Source organism: Convolutriloba macropyga, chromosome 2, assembly GCF_964194025.1.
Source record: "Convolutriloba macropyga chromosome 2, txConMacr16.3, whole genome shotgun sequence".
NCBI classification, from domain to species: Eukaryota; Metazoa; Xenacoelomorpha; order Acoela; family Convolutidae; genus Convolutriloba; species Convolutriloba macropyga.
Window position 1 is genome coordinate 42,433,423 of NC_134469.1, and position 22,416 is coordinate 42,455,838.

At 35.9% G+C, this 22,416-nt stretch overlaps 1 protein-coding gene across 3 annotated transcripts in view; it reads right to left on the reverse strand.

Annotated features, from left to right (window-relative positions):
• LOC142335283 (uncharacterized) overlaps nt 1-22,416 on the reverse strand; it is a 53,821-nt gene that overhangs the window by 18,144 nt on the left and 13,261 nt on the right. For all 3 annotated transcript variants that reach the window (XM_075383717.1, XM_075383716.1, XM_075383718.1), the window contains exons 3-7: nt 19,337-19,764; nt 18,261-18,621; nt 17,360-18,046; nt 13,952-14,093; nt 9,300-9,552 (exon numbers count right to left, since the gene is read on the reverse strand). In XM_075383717.1, coding sequence (XP_075239832.1) covers nt 9,300-9,552; nt 13,952-14,093; nt 17,360-18,046; nt 18,261-18,621; nt 19,337-19,764 — 1,871 coding nt within the window. The remainder of the gene's footprint in view (nt 1-9,299; nt 9,553-13,951; nt 14,094-17,359; nt 18,047-18,260; nt 18,622-19,336; nt 19,765-22,416) is intronic.

Genomic DNA, 22,416 nt, shown 5'->3' on the forward strand with positions numbered 1-22,416 from the left:
AATTTTTTTTTGGTCACACAAAAGAATAAACCAAATCACAGAGTTTACAGGTTCCGACTCATACTAACGAATTTTCCAAAGTTACACATAGTTTGGACAGAAGGAAAGAACTTTTCACTTTCGGACCTACTAAAAAGTGGAATCAACATCGCCTACGGACATTAGACGTCCCTGATTCGATAAAATTCTTTACGACAGCAAAACAACCTTTACAGTGCCATTATGCTGTATTAAAGGAATATATTAACACAGTAACTACAGACAATGCTGTACAATCAACACACTTTCCAGTATGTCTCCAGATCAGAGACAACTATATTGAAGTACTACTCGAAAACAACTTCTACTTTCCTGTCCTGCACAACGAGTGTAAAACAAAAGAACAACCTTTAGAACATGTGCACCACCACAAAACCTAACAGTTAAAACAAAATCAACTTTATCTAGTTTGCTATCCAAAAGTACAACACACAGATGTTACACTAAACACGATTGAAACAGAACCATTCACACTTGAAGCTCAAAATGCAAATTAAGCCGAACTTAAAATAGCATAAAATGTTCACACCCCGCAATGGATGATTTCATACCTAAATCGCCAGAAATATACAAAATTTTCTACTGTCAACAAATGGAAATAACTGACATATTTTTCCGAGAAACACAACAACAAGACCCTGTTTTACGTCAAATCCTTTTTTGGAAATAATACAAAAATCGCCTTAATATCCTTTTTTAAAGAATTTGAGCAAGTGAGGGACTTCTACATAACTATAGACACTTCCAAGACCTAAGCGTGAACGAAACTAATCAATTCTTCTTGTACATACAAGAAACACAATCGCCAAAAATCAGTTTAACATTATTCTCCATTTTTTTAACAGTTTTCGATATCGCACACTCCCACGATCCTTCCGGCCGTCCTGGTCGTGAAAAGATTTATGCTAGAGTAACGGAAAATAATTATAATTCATAAATACAAAAATGGATAGCAGTACTTACACAAGATTGTTTGAATTGCCAAATGAACAAAGGCATGCCCAAACTCTTTATGGCTCCTGAACATCCATTTTTAGAAGTTCCACCATACTTCAATCGTCGTAGTTCATCGGACACAAAAGGTCAATTTCTTCGTCCTCAGATGAAAACTCCTACATTTATGTTACAGTAGACATTTTTGCACACTATGTTGTTCTTTCTCCCTGAAATGACGCAGCAAATGCATTAAATGCATTATTCGACCATTGGATGGTTAAACTCGGAATCTCTGATATTTTAGTAACTGACAATAAGAATAAAAATTTAACGGCGAATTTGAACAATTTTGCAGCATAAATAACCTACAATTGAAACCACGCACACCGTACGCACCTTGGTTAAACGGACTAATAGAAAGTAGACAACTGAATACAATTCTTCGTACAATTTCAGACTGTATGACACATGATCACCAAAAGTAAAATGTTTCCCCTTTGATTTCAGTTTACATGTAATAACAAATATGAATCTCTCAGCATATGAACTTATGTCCGGCATAAAACCAAAAAAGCAAATACGTTTAATCTATTTTCCGCTACAGATAGTTTTGGGAATTGTAATCTATCTCACTATTCTCTACGCAATTCTTTTCTAAAACCCACACACACACACACACACACACACACACACACTGATAATCTCGGTCACCACCACAAAAAAAAGCATTTAAGAACTTGTTTGTAACTTGAGTTTTGGAACGGCCCAACAACTAAAGAATAACACTTATGTTTTAATTGTAACTAAAGCTCCTTAAATTGGAATTTCAAAAAAGATTCAATCACAGACAATTGGCCCCTGTAAACCATCTGCTATCCCCACAACGTTAACATATAAATTAGAGGACTCTTCAGGGGAAAAAACAACTCGCAATCGAAGTAATATTGTCTTGTAATATCCAAAAGATTCGTTCGTTCAAGAAAAGATTGAGCGTTACTTCTCCCATAACTCCCTATTACGACTTTACCCTCAGCAACCGACTCTCAGAAAGTCAAAGTCCGTCTCGTTTATTCTAGACAGCCCGGGCATATCATTTAACAATCACTAAATAATGAACCCTCCCATCACATTCTTGTAATCCGTCTGGACTACCCGAGACACACTCGGAAAACTACACTACTAGAGATGTCCGTTTACGAAAAGAGCCGACAAAAGACTATTGAGTCTTTATACCACAGTTGAAAATTTTGACTTCACGAACATCGTACTTCTAGAACATATATTTATAAACCACTACTATAACACAAAAATTGGCTTCTCTTGCTTTAGTAAGCCGAACACAATGTAGCTCAATGCTGTATATACCCCATAAATTGAAATTCATTAAAAATGTATTTGCCCAGTTCTCCCACACAAAAGAGATAATTTGGGTAGTTCTTTCAACCCTCTCCTTCCTAATGCAATTACTTTCACCGAGAAAGATAACAAGGATCTTCCACTGAGCTAACAAAGCATACCTCCTGACTATCTTACCACCTGCTACTCTAGCAGAACCACGAAAAACCCCTCAACCCAGAAATGAAAGAGAGGGAATTGCAGGCCATTCACCACGACTTTTAACGGAAGTAAATTAACCAAAAAATAAGTTAGTACCTAATCCTTAGATCGGTCTGAGAACAATTCCCCAATCTAATTAACTTAACGACATATGATTCGGGAACTTTGTTTCTTCACGAAGAAGATTGCAAATTGGTTATCTCTCTTTCTCTTTTTGCCTTTGACTAAAACACTAACTTCAAACTTCTCACTCTCTCAGCTTTCTTACCTTCTCTGTGTAAAATCTATCTCTCCCACTTCTTTCCTTTCTAACTCAAAAAATTCGAAGTTTTCATATTCAATTTTCACTGTCTACCTAATTTAAGAACGGTCTCACAGTACAGTTCTTATTCTCCAAATGATAGGTATCAAGACAATTCACAGCAACAAATCATACAGCTCACAGAAGCACAAGTTGAGTCAAATCAGCTCACAGCAGCACACACTTTAACTGGTACCTTTACTGATAACACACTTGGAAGTGGACTACTCACAGACGACACTAATCAGCACTCTGCTGAGAAGGACTTCTGATGACGGCACAAGTCACTACCCTGTTTTGAAAACAACACATTTAGTCAAGCCACTAAACAACGAGGATGACAAATCCAACATATTTCTGCTACCATTCACAAATTCTGGCTTAAAACTCTCAACCTCTGATGGATATAGCAATAGAAATACTGGATGTATACCTCCAGCCAATCAGAGACTGAGAAGACACTATTTTTTTTAATAACAATATTTCAACTAGCTCTAGTCCGTGTGTTAGTTTAGATATACTATCTGTATACTCTTGACTCGAGTGCTGTATTGTAGAGTCGGTTAGTCTTAGAGATTTAGGTAAACTTACTTCGCGCAGAAATAAGTAGCCCCAACTCTTTATAACTTTAGGCTGTAAAAAGAGCTCTCAATAGGTCTGCCTTAACGTATTTGAGTTAAATCTTTGCAAGATTTGAGATACCAAAAAGCTTATCAGACAATGCTCCCGAGTTTGTAAGCACTGACCTAAAACAGAGGTGTAAATCACTGGGGGTTGAAGTGTTGCGGTCACCCATTTAGCTTCCAAGAGCAAATGGACTTGCTGAGCGAGCGATTCAAACACTGAATCTGGCTATTTAGGCCTGGAGTCCAAATTTGAATGTCTCATTTGGCGCTTTCCTACAGCGGGCTTTGATGACACACAGAAACACATCCGAGAGGAGGCGCAAAACTCCAGTGGAACGACTGCATGGACTGAAAGTGAGACTTGCAGCACTCATTGCCGTTTATCAATTAAACCAACGAACGGATCGCAAACAATTCCAGCTACCTTCATTCTACGCAAAAAAATGAACACCTCATTCATCAAGCCAGAGAATTCAAACGCGACAATGCTTGTTAGTGACAACCAGATTGCTCGGCCGTCACTTGATGACATAAGGACTGGATCTTTTGATCAGCAATCTACCGACTCACAATCAGAGACCAATGGTGACAATAAATACAAGGGCATCATTATTGGCATCACCCACCTCCACTGAAGAAACTTCAGTAACAGAAGGAGAACAACCTTCAGGGGGCAACAAAACTTCAAGCAGAAAAAAAACAACCAGAAAGATTTGGAGAAGCCATAACTACAAACTTGCTTCAAAAAGAGGGAGGAAGTTTTATATAACAAAGATCAGCGTCTGAAGATAAAGCTTCGATATAAACGAAACTTTTTTACAAGAAGTTGGTGAAGCATTTTTTTGAACATTGGCCGCTAATTAATCGTTGCTTTAAATTTGTTCATAACACAAGTTTATCAGGTTAAGTAAACCAATATTTTGAGTGATTAATTCGACTTTCCGATAATGAGTGATGATCATAAACCAACTAGATGATCTTCCCTGTAGATACCAATGACAAGTTCTCAGGCTAGGAGAACAGTGTTAAGTGCAAAAACTGCATTAATACTTGCCACATACAGCAAGGGGAAAAACATGATTCATGATACAGGTATAAATTAACCATTATCAGTTTATCTATGTAATTAGACGGTTCTGTAAATTTTTGTACTGATAGCGACCATAAATGAATGTGATTTTTTTTACTGTGAGGTCAGTTTGGTTTCGATTATTTAAATAATAAAACTCTTTTTACTCGTGCACGAGACCGCGACAAAAATTTTGTCAAGTCCTTTAAGTATGAGTTTAAAACTTTTAGAATGAGAATCGTTTCCCCGGAACTTTGTTCTTCTTTTTGGGATCAACAAAAATTTTTCTGATTTTTTTTTTATACAATTTTTTGTTACATTTTTCAAATTTAATGCCTCCATGAGGTGGACTACTCACTGACGACATTAATCAGCTCTCTGCTGAGAAGGACTTCAGACAACGGCACAAGTCACTGCCCTACTTTGAACACAACACAATTAGTCAATCCACTAAACAACGAGGATGACAAATCCAACATATTTCTGCTACCATTCACAAATTCTGGCTTAAAACTCTCAACCTCTGATGGATATAGCAATAGAAATACTGGATGTATACCTCCAGCCAATCAGAGACTGAGAAGACACTATTCTTTTATATATAACAATATTTCAACTAGCTGTAGTCCGTGTGTTAGTTTAGATACACTATCTGTATACTCTTGACTCGAGTGCTGTATTGTAGAGTCGGTTAGTCTTAGAGATTTAGGTAAACTTACTTCGCGCAGAAATAAGTAGCCCCAACTCTTTATAATTTTAGGCTGTAAAAAGAGCTCTCAATAGGTCTGCCTTAACGTACTTGAGTTAAATCTTTGCAAGATTTGAGATACCAAAAAGCTTATCAGACAATGCTCCCGAGTTTGTAAGCACTGACCTAAAACAGAGGTGTAAATCACTGGGGATTGAAGTGTTGCGGTCACCCATATAGCTTCCAAGAGCAAATGGACTTGCTGAGCGAGCGATTCAAACACTGAATCTGGCTATTTAGGCCTGGAGTCCAAATTTGAATGTCTCATTTGGCGCTTTCCTACAGCGGGCTTTGATGACACACAGAAACACATCCGAGAGGAGGCGCAAAACTCCAGTAGAACGACTGTATGGACGGAAAGTGAGACTTGCAGCACTCATTGCCGTTTATCAATTAAACCAACGAACGGATCACAAACAGTTCCAGCTACCTTCATTCTACGCAAAAAAATGAACACCTCATTCATCAAGCCAGAGAATTCAAACGCGACAATGCATGTTAGTGACAACCAGATTGCTCGGCCGTCACTTGATGACATCAGGACTGGATCTTTTGATCAGAAATCTACCGACTCACAATCAGAGACCAATGGTGACAATAAATACAAGGGCATCATTATTGGCATCACCCACCTCCACTGAAGAAACTTCAGGAACAGAAGGAGAACAACCTTCAGGGGGCAACGAAAACTTCAAGCAGAAAAAAACAACCAGAAAGATTTGGAGAAGCCATAACTACAAACCTGCTTCAAAAAGAGGGAGGAAGTTTTATATAACAAAGATCAGCGTCTGAAGATAAAGCTTCGATATAAACAAAACTTTTTTTTACAAGAAGTTGGTGAAGCATTTTTTTGAATATTGGCCACTAATCAATCGTTGCTTTCAATTTGTTCATAACACAAGTTTATCAGGTTAAGTAAACCAATATTTTGAGTGATTAATTCGACTTTCCGATAATTAGTGATGATCATAAACCAACTAGATGATCTTCCCTGTAGATACCAATGACAAGTTCTCAGGCTAGGAGAACATTGTTAAGTGCAAATACTGCACTAATACTTGCCACATACAGCAAGGGGAAAAACATGATTCATGATACAGGTATAAATTAACCATTATCAGTTTATCTATGTAATTAGACGGTTCTGTAAATTTTTGTACTGATAGCGACCATAAATGAATGTGATTTTTTTTACTGTGAGGTCAGTTTGGTTTCGATTATTTAAATAATAAAACTCTTTTTACTCGTGCACAAGACCACGACAAAAATTTTGTCAAGTCCTTTAAGTATGAGTTTAAAACTTTTAGAATGAGAATCGTTTCCCCGGAACTTTGTTCATCTTTTTGGGATCAACAAAAGTTTTTCAGATTTTATTTTTTTTATACAATTTTTTGTTACAATTTTCAAATTTAATGCCTCCATGAGGTGGACTACTCACTGACGACATTAATCAGCTCTCTGCTAAGAAGGACTTCAGACAACGGCACAAGTCACTACCCTACTTTGAAAACAACACAATTAGTCAATCCACTAAACAACGAGGATGACACATCCAACATATTTCTGCTATCATTCACACATTCTGGCTTAAAACTCTTAACCTCTGATGGATATAGCAATAGAAATACTGGATGTATACCTCCAGCCAATCAGAGACTGAGAAGACACTATTCTTTTATATATAACAATATTTCAACTAGCTGTAGTCCGTGTGTTAGTTTAGATACACTATCTGTATACTCTTGACTCGAGGGCTGTATTGTAGAGTCGGTTAGTCTTAGAGATCTAGGTAAAGTTACTTCGCGCAGAAATAAGTAGCCCCAACTCTTTATAGTTTTAGGCTGTAAAAGGAGCTCTCAATAGGTCTGCCTTAACGTACGTGAGTTAAATTTTTGCAAGATTTGAGATACCAAAAAGCTTGTATCAGACAATGCTCCCGAGTTTTTAAGCACTGACCTAAAACTGAGATGTAAATCATTGGGGATTGAAGTGATGGGGTCACCCATATAACCTCCAAGAGCAAATGGACTTGCTGAGCGAGCGATCCAAACACTTAAACTGGCTATTTAGGCCTGGAGTCCAAATCTGAATTTCTCATTCGGCGCTTTCCTACAGCGGGCTTTGATGACACACAGAAACACATCCGAGACGAGGCGCAAAACTCCAGTGGAACGACTGCAAGGACGGAAAGTGAGACTTGCAGCAGTCATCGCCATTCATCTATGTGATCCAGTTATTTTTAAACCAACGAACAGATCACAAACAGTTCCTGCTACATTCATTCTACGCAAAAGAATGAACACCTCATTCATCAAGCCAGAGAATTCAAACAAGACAATGCTTGTTAGTGACAACAAGATTGCACGGCCGTCCCTTGGTGACATCAGGACTGGATCTACTGATCAGCAATCTACCGACTCACAATCAAAGACCAATAGTGACAATAAAAACAAGGGCATCATTATTGGCATCACCCACCTCCACTGAAGAAACTAAAGGAACAGAAGGAGAACAACCTTCAGGGGGCAACAAAAACTTCAAGCAGAAATAAGAAACAACCAGAAAGATTTGGAGAAGCCATCACTACAAACTTGATTCAAAAAGAGGGAGGAAGTTTTATATAACAAAGATCAGCGTCTGAAGATAAAGCTTCGATATAAACAAAACTTTTTTTACAAGAAGTTGGTGAAGCGTTTTTTTGAATAGTGGCCACTAATTTATCGTTCATTCAAATTTGTTCATACCACAAGTTTATCAGGTTACGTAAAACAATTTTTTGAGTGATTAATTCGACCTTCCGATAATGAGTGATGATCATAAACCAACTCGATGATCTTCCCTGTAGATACCAATTTCAAGTTCTCAGGCTAGGAGAACAGTGTTAAGTGCAAAAACTGCACTAATACTTGCCAAATACAGCAAGGGCAAAAACATGATTCATGATTCAGGTGTAAATTAACCAACCATTATCAGTTTATCTTTGTAATTAGACGGTTCTGTAAATTTTTGTACTGATAGCGACTATAAATGAATGTGATTTTTTTTACTGTGAGGCCAATTTGGATTCGATTATTTAAATAATAAAACTTTTTGTACTCGTGCACGAGTCCTTTAAGTATGAGTTTAAAACTTTTAGACTACGAATCGTTTCCCCCGGAACTTTGTTAATTTTTTTGGGATCAACGAAAGTTTTTCAGATTTTATTTTTTTCCTACAATTTTGTGTTACATTTTTTCAATTTAATGCGTCCATGAGGTAAAAGTCTTGCAGAGTTGATTGTTTTTCCAGAATTTTCGAGATAATTTAGCAAACATTCGTTACTGTTTGTCGGGAATTTCTTCATGTATCGTTTGTTCTTCAGTTTTGTGAATCGAAATAACGCGGATTTTTCCTTGATTCAAGTTCCGCTATTTGACCGAAAAGTTCTTGAACATTCGAATTAACGAGTCTGTATCCTCGAATAAAGTAAATAAGATAATCACTTGTAGCAGGAAATTATAAAACTTGAGCAAATTATATAATCAGTGCAAGACAGTGAATGAAGAAAAACAATTTTTTTTGCATAAATAGAATCAGTTGATATGTATTTTTAAACTGTGCTTTTGCAAAGCTAAGCAAATCAGCAACTTTTATCACCTTTTTAAATTTTTTAAAAAAAACGAAACAGTTCGGAAAACATTTCAAAAAATTTTTTGAAAAATTTCAAAGGAAATCATTGAAAAGTGGATGAATAAGATAAAAGCTAAGCAAGTTTTAATCCTACTTAATTCCCCGAAGAAAAAGAATGAAAAAAAAACTAAAATTGAACTATTCTACGCTTGACTCTCTCTCTCTCTCTAATGATACCACTCTCAACTTTCTCAATTAAAAGTCCACTCAGCGTTCATCAGCCAAAACTGACTGAACAAGAAACCAGTAAAGCGTTCTTTGTGGGTAGGAAACAATCATGTGGTGTAGGAGCTATGTTTGATACGCAATCCATATAGTCAATGTTGAACTAATTTCATATTTGAAAATTCCAACTTTTCATCTCGATGGCAATGAGGTGTCGTATATAGTCGACGTTAGAGATGTTGGAGTTGCGCATTGCCAGGAGATCGAGGTTGCGATAGACTCTGGTGCCTCTGATGATGACGTAACTGAGTTGTTCCTCCATCTCCACATATGCTTCCTTCATTCTCTCCAGTAGCTTCTCCTTGTCCATCTGTTCTTCATTTGTCTCCCTGTACCTGCTGTAGAGATCATCCAGGGATACCAACTCAGCCTCTGATATCATCTGAAGCAAAACTTTGGATCTGTCTCTCTCCTCGGGTTCAATTTTTCCGCCCAAAATGACGTAAGAGTGGGGCTGCAATGGGAAGATTTTTTAGGAAAAGGCAGCTCCAAACTCTTACATCTTTTTGGGCTGCATTAGGCTTCCAAGGGGGGTAAAATTGTGTAAGAGTGAGTGGGTAAAAGACAAATTAACCCCCACTCTTACATCTTTTTGGTCTATCAAGGGGGGTAAAACGATGTAAGAGTTCGGGGGTAATTTCTCCATTACCCCGAACTCTTACATCGTTTTACCCCCCTTGACAGACCAAAAACATTTAAGAGTGGGGGTTAATTTGTCTTTTACCCCCTCACTCTTACACCATTTTACCCCCCTTGGCATACCAACTCTTACATCGTTTTACCCCCTCTGAATAAATTACCCCCTCATTCTTACACTATTTACCCCCATAGAAGAATTACCCCCCACTCTTACAACAAAATGGGAGGATTTTAGGGAGGACATTTGACCCGGGTCTCTCTCTCTCCCCAGTTCTCGCACCCACTTACAAATTATGAGTTGCTATATAGCACGTTACTAGGTATTAAATAAGGCTAACAGTTACGAGTTTCTACGCGAACAAGGCGGCTCGTTAATGTGCGTTTACACATGATGTTCCGACCTGAGCTCATCTACATTTTTGAATTAATTGTAAACCAAATGAAGAGATAACAAAAATAGATGTTTGACTTTAAAAAACACGTTACAAAACGTAAATACTAATTGAATTACATAATGCCATTTCTCATTACAGCGCTCACGAGATCTACCAATAAAAAGACTACGAGAAAAAACAGCAAACAACAAAATATGCAAAAACAAAATTTTCACGGCAGAAACCCAATATATAATTTTAAAAGCACCTAGTAACAACGTCAAAATGCAATCAGATAAAACCTTAACTCCACAAATTTAGTTTTTGCTAACTATACAGCAGATTTATGTTTTTCATAATGAGATTAGGTAAAAAAGTTGACATAGAGAAAAAAATGAGGTTAAAGTCAAAGATCAATCAACATTTCTTAAACCAAATAATTTCAAAAGTCTAAAAAAATCTTTAGATTTTTAACAAAATAATTCTTGATAAATTTACAAAAAAGTCAATATGAAACTAATGGGACCTGTCTTTGCTGAGACTAAACCATAGGAATAAACTAAATACGCAGAAAATCTCAAAAAAAACGAACAATTTACACACAGACGCAGAAAATCTCAAACAATTAAGAACAATAACATAAATTATTGAAGCCATTAAAATCATCAGCTATTATCTGAATTTTATTTATTTTTATTTCAGTTTAAATTTATACTCATTCAGCTAAAATTATACTAAAAGAGAAAAAAAGTTCCTTCATTTTGGCCAAATTTGAAAATCATTGGGATCTGTTATTACCTGAATAAGCTAAAAGAAGAGAAAAATGAAACACAAATACACCACTCACAATATTTTTTATGAAAACGCATAATGTCCACCAAATAAAACATCAGTTACGACATAATATTAGTAGATAAGTTGTTTTTTGAAATTCAAGGAAATGGAGTGGACGTCTCAATGACGAGAATAAGTTGACGAAAAGAACAAAAAAAACTGAAAAGTTTGAAAAATCTTTGAAGATGTATAATATCATAAATTTTAAGACTATTGGCTTTAAACTGACTGATTCGGGTAAAATCATTCATTACAGGTTTATGGGCAACATGACAGGCAACATTAAAAGTTTATGAGACCGATCAGGATTTTACGGCTACCTAAAAATAAAAAAAAGCAAAAACCGCAAACTCACAAAAATTAAGCGAGAAAAGTTTCAAAGCCATTAGAGAATGAACTTTTCAGTATAAACTCTTCTCTTTTCAATTAGTTTTTTATAAGCAAGGTGATTGTTTCTTTTGTTACAAAATGACTTGAAAAACAACAAAAATAAACAAAGATATTAAAACCACGAAGTTTTTGAGAAAAGCCCTAGTATCAAAGACATTAAATTCAATTATTTTCAACGCAGTTAATTAAACACACTAAATTCTGCCTCGATGAAATAGCAGTCATAGGTTTCATTCATGTGACATCAATAACTCATCACAATAAGTCGTATGGCAAAGAAGAATACATCAAAACAACGAAATTTTTGAGAAAACCCATAGTATCAAATTCAATTCTACAGCTTTCAACGGAAGGCATTTAATACTCTAAATTATACCTAGATGATGTGACGACAAGGATGTTTGTCATTCAAAATTTATCAATAAGACATTACAACAAGTCATTGACTATGAAAACAACAACAAAAACAGGCAAAATCCAAAAGTTCGGTAGAAAATTGAGAGAAGAAGGTGTCGAAGCTATTTAAACCATAAGCTTTTTTCTCTGAAAATTTTTTCAACGATCCATAGAACGTCTTCACTAAGCCAATGGGAGCTATCAATATTAGGATAATGTAATACGATTACAAAGGGAACCAAAATTACTAAAAAAAACTCCAAATATTATAAAAATTATGAAAACTCGTGCACCGAAGTAAAAAAAACCAATAGTTAGAAGACAAAACCGCTAACTAGATAAATTGTTGTTGATGCAGAAAAAAAGCGGTTCTGTCATTACCGAGACTGACTTACAATCCACGAAAATAAGCTTAAGATTGATTTATGTTCAAAAAAAATTCAAAAAAAAAAATATTTTTAAAGTCTTAACAGCCATTAATCTCAAAAGCTTTCATAGGAATTCAATGAATACGCTCAGCTATGCCACTATGTGAATACAAAGATGTTTATCATGCCTAGGTTATCAATAAGACATCACAATATGTCTTATTACTATAAAAAACAACAAATACAGGCAAAAACAAAAATTTCTTTAGAAAAATGGGAGAAGAAAGTGTTGAAGCCATTTGAACCATATTTTTTTCTCAGAAAGTTTTAGCTATGATCTTTTGGACGTCTTCACTAAAGGAAGATGTAGCCATCAGTATTAGGTTGACGTGATAAGATTTCAAAATGGACCAATAAAACGAAATGTCCAAAAAATTTTTTAAAAAATTTGAAATCTTGTGGCATTAAAGACGTATAACCAATAGTTATTTGATAAAGCCGCCAATGAGATTAACGTATGTTGCACTGGCATGAAGGAGTTGAAGGAGTTCAATCCTGTTTTACTGAGACGAACTTACAGCTCACAAAAATAAGTTTATGATTTACTAATTTTACAAAAAATTTCGAAAATTTATTTTCAAAGTCTTAACAGCCATTAGCTGTCCACTCACAGCACTAGATAGGTTCACTTATTGCTCATTAGCAAATATATTACACCTTTAGTCAAAAATTTTATGCCATAGGATTATAAAGCGTTAGTAAAACCACAAAAAATAAATCAAAATTTCATTTGAAATTACGAAAATTGAGATACGAATCCAAAAAAAACATGAGCGATCCCTTCGAAACAATTTTTTTGTTCATTGGGCTTCATTTGATCGTAAAAGAGGTTTGTCATTAACGTAACTTCGATATTAAAAGTGTCTAGTAGTCTCTAGGTGACTTGAAAAAACAAAAAAATTGCAAAATTTTCTAAAAAAAAGAGCTCTCAAACCTAGTTCGAATTTTTTTTATATATTAAACTTCCCTCTAAGACTAGAACTAGTCTTTATTATCTCCTTTCGTCTATTAACAACCTAAAATTGACTTACTTTTTGGCGTGAAATCTAGTGTTGAATAAAATTTTTCGTAGAAAAAACGTTAATTCGAACGAAAATTACGGTAAAAGTGAACAAAAGTGAACCAAATATCCAGTGTTCACATGAAACTTTAAACCTCGATAACTCCACGAAAAAAACGAAATGCAAAAAAATCTTTTTAATTTCGAATTCTACGCTGGACGAGCTTTTTAATGATACCACGCACATTTCTCTACGATGAATATATCGGTCGGCCAAAATTCACGGAACAAAAAAAACCCATTTGAGTATATAGTTCCTCCCCCCCCACAAGTGGGGTCGGAACAATAAACTGTTATAAGTGCCCTTGTGGAAGTTGGAGTCGTATATTAAGCAAGACGTGTAGGCTCGAGTTATGCTGAACATATTATTTTTCATGCTATAAATTTTAATCAAAATTCAAGACTAGCCATTGTAAATTGGGACATGAAAAAAGAATACTTGCCATGCAGTAAAAACGGTGCGTAATTAGACGGATTCAACGCTGATTTGCTCTGTCACCATCCTCCACAAACTAATTCGAGCAATTTTACTCAAACAAAATGCACGCCTTGTGGGGTAATGACCTGAACTATTATCAATCTGAAGCCTGACTTTGGATGCTTTTTATTATAGACGAATGTTGATGTCTATTCTTAAAATTAAGCGTAAACTTGTTTTACTTGATAGAGTTTGGGTTCAATAACGTGTTGTTGTCTGGGACACTTTTGATCACACACTGTACATTGTCCCTTGCGATCGAACACCCCCTGGAAGTAGAAGGGAAGGTAGTTTTTGTAGGGCCACTTGCACGAATGCTGACACCTTAAACAAGCCTACAATGTGCTCATTCTATGTTACTATATCCATTATTAGAGCAAAGATTACTAAACTATTACTAAACCCGATGCTTTATAGACGTTGCCCTATTATCATACCGTCTTGGGTCGCACACGGGGTTTGCAGTTTTAAATAACCAAAACCAACTTTTCATAATTTTAGTTACGGTAGCTTGCTTATTCCGCGGAGGCCATTAAACTAGATGACAAAACAAAATCTTTTCAATTGCTCACCGCATGAGACCAAAATGGAACCGTACCTAACGCAAAGTCAACTTCAGTACGGGACAAGGCTCATTTCATTTCTCATTCAGAGCTATGATCATGTCAATGTTTACACTAGGCAGTCTAAATTCAAGTCTGATTTAAAACCTGCCAAGTCTAAATCCAAGTCTGATTTAAGACTTGGCAATTCTAAATCCAAGTCTTGGCCAAGACTCTGCAAATCCACAATAGGTCCAATTTGCTGGGTCAATTTGGGTAATGAGTACCGGGGTACGAATATAACGGAAAAGTCAATATTAGCGATCTGATCAAAAAAATATATTGAAACAACACTGCTACAATTTTTCATTCCCAGGAGACATTTGCTACCAAAATTGATCCGACTCAAATTACTTGCGAAGGAACTGTATGCTAAACTTGGTTTTTGTCCTGTCAATTTTGGAAGATCGGTATGTTAATCGTACAGAGTTAAGAGTGGTATCATTAAAACCCCCGTCCATTAGTACAATTAATATTATTCTTAGTTTTGTATTTTTTTCATGGAGTTATAGAGGTTTCAAATTTGTGAACAGTTGACTGAGTTAGGCTGTTTTTATTTTCACTAAATGTTTTTTGCTAAAAATTTTGTCACTTTTGCTTAAAAAAAACGTTAAAATTGTTAAAGATTTGTTGTTATTTGTTTTATGTTTACAGAAGATTGTTGCTGATTTGTTTCATCCAAATTTCATAACTCATAATTTTTTGAATAAACTTTTTAAAAAGAGACTTTTTTTATTCAAAAATGGCGCCGAGTACGCTTCCGGACCCCATTTTTTTTAATTTACAGGAAAAAAAAACATAAAAAATGCAAACACAGTCTGCTCAAATTCCAATGAAGGCTAACATGTTCAATTCTTATAACAGAGTTCTGGATTTTAATTTTGCTGCCTGGCTTACTTGAAAATTACTCAAAAGTCATCTTTTGTTTCTGGTACACGGACTTTTGCAACTAACCTGGTCGCCTGAATTTTGATCGAATATAATGAATGAACAGCAAAATCATGGCCGGACTTTTATGGCTTCAACGCTGTATTTGGTTATCATTGTTTATGAGAAAATGTCGCCTGTCTTCATTTTTTTGTAGTTTTACGGCTCAATTGTTTTTATGGCTCCATTGGGTTCCTGGGGAGCAAAATTTATTCTATCTACACTTTTTAAAGTTAAAGACTATTGATAATGACTTTTAAAATTATTTGATTTCATAATTATATACGTAATTTTTTTTACTCCGGCTCTTTTTTAAATGTTCTATCTAAAATATAGTCCCTTTAACAATTAAAATTAATCCTATATCATTTTAAATTAAGAACAAGTTGATTTTTTTTCCAGTTGAGGTTTCATCCACGGCTAATTTGGCGTTGTCATTAACTTTTTTAAAGAATATAGACATTGCGCCAGGTCGTGATTGTTGTTTTTATTTGATATTTTTGACTGTCTTGTTTTGCATAAAATTAAATTTTTTAAAGGCGCGTGACTTCTTCTCAATTGTTAGACAGCTTACTCATCAATCCAAATGATGCGTTGTCGAAACTTTATGTGGGAAGGCACGTAACCGAGCCTCTTTGTTTTGCTTCTGTTCTACCTAATTATAGTTCACTCAAAAACCGGCAGGTAACTTGTCGCGGTAATCATAAATTGTACCGGTATTGCGGACAGCAGACCTGAGAGTTGTAACTTTTCGGGTAATCTTTGCAGTAAACCTGCGAATGTTGAACTTTAGCTGAAAAAATAGCGCGGAATGCCGAGAATTTTATCTCTTTCGGTGCACGTACCGGGAAAGATGGGTCCCTCAACATTTTGCAGCGAAATCCCGGAATTTTTTTAGAAACTCAGTAAAAGATAGGAAACACACAAGTCAAATAGACTTTTCAGTAAAATTTGTTCAAAATGAGTGTTAATAATTAAAAAAACTCGTTTTTTCAGATTCCGATGTTCATTTAAAATATATCTTTGTTGAAAAACCCTTGCAAACCTTAAGTTCTTATCTGCATATTTCATGACGGAACAATTCCCAAAAACTGCCAATCGGAAACATACATTTAAATTTTTTACCTGCAAATCTTGTTAGAGAAAATTGTAGGTCTTTTTTCTCTTTCATTTCTTGGTGTTAAATTTATTTTTAAACAGCAAAGCATGCTTTTTCTTCGTAGGAAACTTGCAATTTTTTAATACTCCCCGGTCAGATAGTCTTCGTGTGCGTTATTTTGCGCTAATGGAAACTTCGCTAGGATTTTGGGGTGCTGACTCAGCATTGCAAATCGAATGAATCGGACCTCTGGTACAGTTGAAGTTTTCTCGTTACAGAGAAACTGTGTGCTGTGCACACAAGGGCAAAGCTTCCAATTAAACAGGAATACGTCAGCAGGACCAACAATTTTGTTTCATGTTTTTGCCGTTTCTCCTGTCCTATCTTGTTTTTTCCCTGTAAACCCTGATAAGATTTGGGTTTTCCCCTGTTTCCTCGTCGGTAATCTTAATTTTCTCGCAATACCCTGATAAGTTTCCCAATAATTTCGCCTCTTTCCCTGTCAGAAAAGTTATTTTCCTTGGTTTCCTGCCAGAAAAGTTATTTTCCTTGGTTTCCTGCCAGGACTCTTATGTTCCCCGCAAACTCTGCGGAAGATGCGGGACCTTGCCCAAACTTGGCATATCTTACGATCACTGGTAGGATTCCTGATAAGTTTCTTCGGATATTCCCCTATATCTTGTCGGGAATTGTTTTGGAATATTGGTAAGGTTTCCAGGAATCGGCGCACTGGGAAGAAATATGGCGGGAAGTTTCAAAAGGGTTTTTGAATGCTGTAATATCCACAAATATCCACACTCAATACACAGCCAAAAATATCCACACACAATACACAAATCACACGCATTCTTTATTCAGAAAAAACAGAGCTACAACTCTCAGAGTCACTACAAACCCTCAACCGACACCCAACAAACATACAGATACAGCCACACACAATTATATATATATACACACACAACCTGTTGCAATTGAGGACATTGAAGTCAACCTCGACCATAGAGAGGGTGGCACTGGTCTCCATCACCAGGTAGCTATCACAGTCCACTTGAGTCTGCCTCAATCTCTTAATTTGGTCTATGTTCCTCTCCATCGCACTCAGCAACTGAATAGACGCGTTCACCCGATTTCTCACATCGTCCAAAAGAGTCTGGAGACGTTCTCGCTCGTTTAACACAAACCTTGTATCGTCCCAACTCACACTTGCAATCGTGTCCAAATGATCGAAAAAAGATTTCAAGGTCGTGAAGCCAAACTTCCACATGTAACGTGTCGATTCCTCGTTTTTGTCTGCAAAAAGAGCAGAGTTATTCAGTTTGAAACTATGATTGTGTTTAATCTCACTCTCGGCTACAACACGCGATGCAGGGGGATCAGCCGCGTCGGCAAAAGTGTAAATGATGCTCATATTTGGTTCCAAGTTTTTGGCGAACAAGTTGAGGACCTCATTAATGACATAGTTGTACTCTTTTGTTAGTCGGGTTGTTGATGCACGCATGACAAATGCTACGGATGCCACTTCGTTTACGATACAAGTTTCATTGTTGTCCAGGAAAGCTTGCATCTGAGAGGCTATGAAAGCGTCTTGTTCAAGACCTCGATCATCGCCAAATCCTGGACTGTCTACCAAGTACAGGTTCCAGGGACACCTATGCAATAAAGCAAACTTTCATAGATACTCACCTACGTTTTTTTAAGCTATGAGCTCTGCACAAATTTGATTTTATATTAACGAACTATGATTTGTTTTAAATGTCGTCATTAACTTGGTTGTTTTGTGCATTACCTTTCAATACTAGTATCGGTCATCCATTCTACGTGATACGACTTCGTAAACAGATGACATTTGTTCTAATTGCTAACCTTGCGCCCTGCTGCCACCTCAACTCATACCCTGTAACCCATGACGTCATGCTTTTGGCACTTGCTCGGAATCTTTCGCTGCGGTTAGTCCGTTCGGAAAAATTTCCACCGTCATTGCAATTAACATATTCTGTGCCAAATCTGCTCTTAGAAGCTGAACCCACATTTTCATCTTGGATTTTTTCATTATCCTCTTCCTCTTCCTGTCCCAGTTGCCTCTCCTCAATCTCGTCCAATTCGTCCACCAATTTCAGTCTCCACTCGTCCTCCAAGTCCACCCCAAAGAAGTAGTTCACAATATTGTTCAGCAAAAGCGTCTTACCACATCCAGTCACACCCACCAACAACACCATCTTTGTTTCTAGACATATGCTTTGAAACAAGCTTCAAGTCGAATAATACAAAAAAGGACACGGGTTTAGGCCCCAAGTTTAAGCCTCAACTTATCAAAAGACCATGATCGACCATAAAAGGGTATAAAAAGACCAAGTGTGGCCCATGGAAAAACATAATTTCCACTTTAACCGTGACGCTGTACCGTGTACTTATTGTCAATAATGAACCTCCTACTAGACTGTTAAAGCCTTTTGATAAGTTAAGGTTTACAAAAAGCGACATAAACGACATGATTTTGAGTAATCGAAGGACCATTCAATACAGCCCTTTGTAGGGCACACTGGTTATGCACCTTGAATCATAAGCTCCTTGCTTCAAATTCAAGATTAACAGTTGAAAACAAATAACCAAAATGAGAATATTTTGAAACATGTAGTTAATTGACTTGGAAGTGAAAAGAGAAGCAAGCCGAAATGAAACTAAACTAATGCACAAGCATAATCAGTAAGTTAAGTGTTAGCTGCCATCTTTCATTAGAACATATGGAGAATACTGAAAAAATCTAGTATTAATGGAATTGTTATATTTAGGCCACTAATGTCATAAAATGTCTTTGGTTATAAAATTCTTAAGCAAGTTAGGAGCACATTGAAAGAGATGGCAGATTTAATTCCTCAAAATAATATTACACGAAGCTTGATTTTCAATTTTTTTTAAATCCGAGAATTTAATATTTTTACCTTTTTGCTTCCATTCGTCGGTCGAATCGACAATGACCCGTCTTGTTTTGTAGGAATAGTCTGCAAAAACTGTCTCCGCTTTGAGCTGGTAAAATTTGAGACCATTTTCACTGTGGTTTGTGAACTCACTTCTGTTAGTTACAACGAATTCGGCAAGACTTGTACTACAAGTTGCTGACCGCTTCAATTTTCTGATTTCATTCTCCAGTTTTGTTAATTTTCGCTCGTTCTGATAGCCCCAGTTATTGAGTTCAAGAGTTGCATATCTGGAGCGACTAGGGCTGGAAGCAGCGCTTAGTTTGTTATGACCATCTTTAATTCGTTTTTGAAGTTCGCTCGATATTTGTTCTTGTCGGTCGCATTGTTCGTATTCTGTCTCCACGGATGTTGATAGTTTCTGCAATCTTGTCAATACAGTGTGCACAATACTGCCGGAGAAGACGCGGCTTCCTTTAAGATACGAGTTTGAAATCCATTTTTACACTACAAGGCCGGAAGTGTTGGAGTAGACATAACGACATATGATCATTTTCGACCAAAATCGCACATGAAAAGACCACCCTAAGGACGATCCATTAAAAATACAAAATAGCAATTATATAGGTGTAAAACAAAACTACAGATGCTATTCTATCGGCGAAAGGGAAAGCAAAATGCGCACTTGACACTTAAAACAAACCGAGGAATTCCAAATTATTTTTTTTGCGGTTGCAGTCCCACTTCAACAAACGCGCTTCCAACCACCGTTTATTTCGACATTGCAAAGGCGCTCGATTTAATAAAAATAAGCCATTTTGGTTATGATTAGAGTTTTCTAAAATGAGGAGAACAACGAGGAATGGAATCATCCAAAAATCTAATCCAATTTGATAAATAAATGTGAGCCATAGGCTTTTTGGTCTCAATTTATGTTGGAGGAAAATTTCATCTAAGCTGATGGTACCACAATTGTAACTCGTGTTGGCAATAAGAATTCCAAAAAAATGTACTAACTGTCAAACTTAATTTACTAATAAACAGTCTCAAACGCAATTCTGAGAAAATTAGAAAAACAAAAAATGTTTCAAACATAAACCAATTTCTATATTCAACTGAAAACAACTGCGGTTTTCATTACGAGCTTCAACTGGCACCGAAAAATCTAGTTCCAAAGAAAGGGGTGGCGCTTTTAGTTGCCAACTTCTGTTAAATGAGGAAAGCCCTAAATTTTTGTGAACGTGGTTTCCACGAAACAATTAAGAGCCTTAAGACGAAAAATAGGATCAAATATATTGTGAAAAGTACTTATGTTTGGCTGTAACAACACTTCACAAAATTTTAATTCTTCTAATCGTTTTGCCGCTCAATTTTACAATTTAATGCTTCAAAATGAGGGATCAAACTGCAATTAACCTACAGGCAGAATTCTTTGCGGAACGCGCTGGCTTCCGTCAAACATATTTTGCGGTGAAAAGCAGTTTTTATTTTTTCAACTTCAAGTTTTCACTTCCAATTAAAATGACTGGAATTTCCATATAAGACAGGACACAGCTTTTTTGTCCGCAAATTTCAAAAGTTTTTCACACGCACAATGTATTAACATAGGAAAAATGAAACCGTGTAACTAAAAAGATTGAATTTACTCAAAAATTTTGTACCGGTAGACGCCCGTAATGTTTTCGTATTAGGCCAAGTAACCATTAATAAAGGAAATGGTATGAAATCTTCCGACATATTTTATTCAGTCAACTTCTTATTTGATTGTCATTTTGATATGGTAATAGCATAATGTAATCCGAAAGCAGCACATATCACAATGTAGTATATTGATCATTATGTATGATCAATATACTACATGATAAATGATCAATGATCATTATGTATGAGATTTACTTTTGATATCACATTTTTTTGGCAATCACATTTTTCTGAACAAAATTCACAAAATTGTCTAACAATTCCAACTGATGATTTTGACTAAAATTTGAGAAGCTTCTAAATTTTCTCACGTTCTCAGTTAATTAAAATAAATCAATAAGATTTTCTTGACTTTTCTAAACTTGATTATATTCAGAAATCTTGCTAAAATCAAAAACGATTTGCTACCAATTCAAATTGATGAATTTGAGAAAAATTTGTCCAAACTTCTAATTTTTTTTCTTGCTCTCAGTTGTCTAAAAACAAATCAAGAAACTTTTCTAAAGTTTACAAACTTGAATATTTTCTAAAGTTTTGCTCAAATCAACAAAGATTTAAGTTTTTTTTAAGACCCAGTAGGTAGACATTTAAGAACTCAAAAAGCAAACTTGCTCAATCCAAATCGGAGAGAAAAATGATCATAGGCAGTTTTATCAGCAGACAGAATGTTATGACTTGTAGAAGCATCCGTCAACACTCTTTTAAGCCTCTGAAATTTTTGTTTAACAGTTTTTTTGACATAATAATTGCAGATATGACGTAACAACTCAACCGTGGAATAAGGTAATTCTATATACTGATAAATTATTAGAGCCAGAACCGCGGCCTTTTATGCTACCATTCCATCAAATCTCTGCTATGTAGATATTTTCCCAGGTTTAGATCTCGATTTGTGAACAGACCAAGCTCGACCAAAAATTGGTATAAAAACATGCTGGACCCAATTTGACCATGTAAGACTTTAGCTCAAATTTATCCTAATCTGGACTTCATCTGGACCCGACCGAAAATTGATCATCGACTTTTGCTTCACCCAAATAATGAGTTGAGGAGAAGTGCCTTTATGGGTCTGTTTTTTGTCTTAAAAAATTCAACAGGCATGTTAGCTTGATATACCACAAACTGGTTCGTTACAATATTGAAATTGATATACGTATTAAAGGAGAGTTCTTTGATCATTGTTTCTAGTAACTGCCCCAGGTCTAGACCTCGACTTATGAAAAGACTTTGAAAGTCTTTGGGGGGGGGGGTTGGGGCAATAGTGACTAAATTACAAGTAGAGGTTCCTAGTTAAAGTAGAGCTTCAGTCTTTTGATAACAGATTAGTGTCGAGCAAGGTTTTTTCATGTCTGTAAAAAAGTGGTTCATATGTTTATCTGTTGATAAGTACACGCCAGTTACGA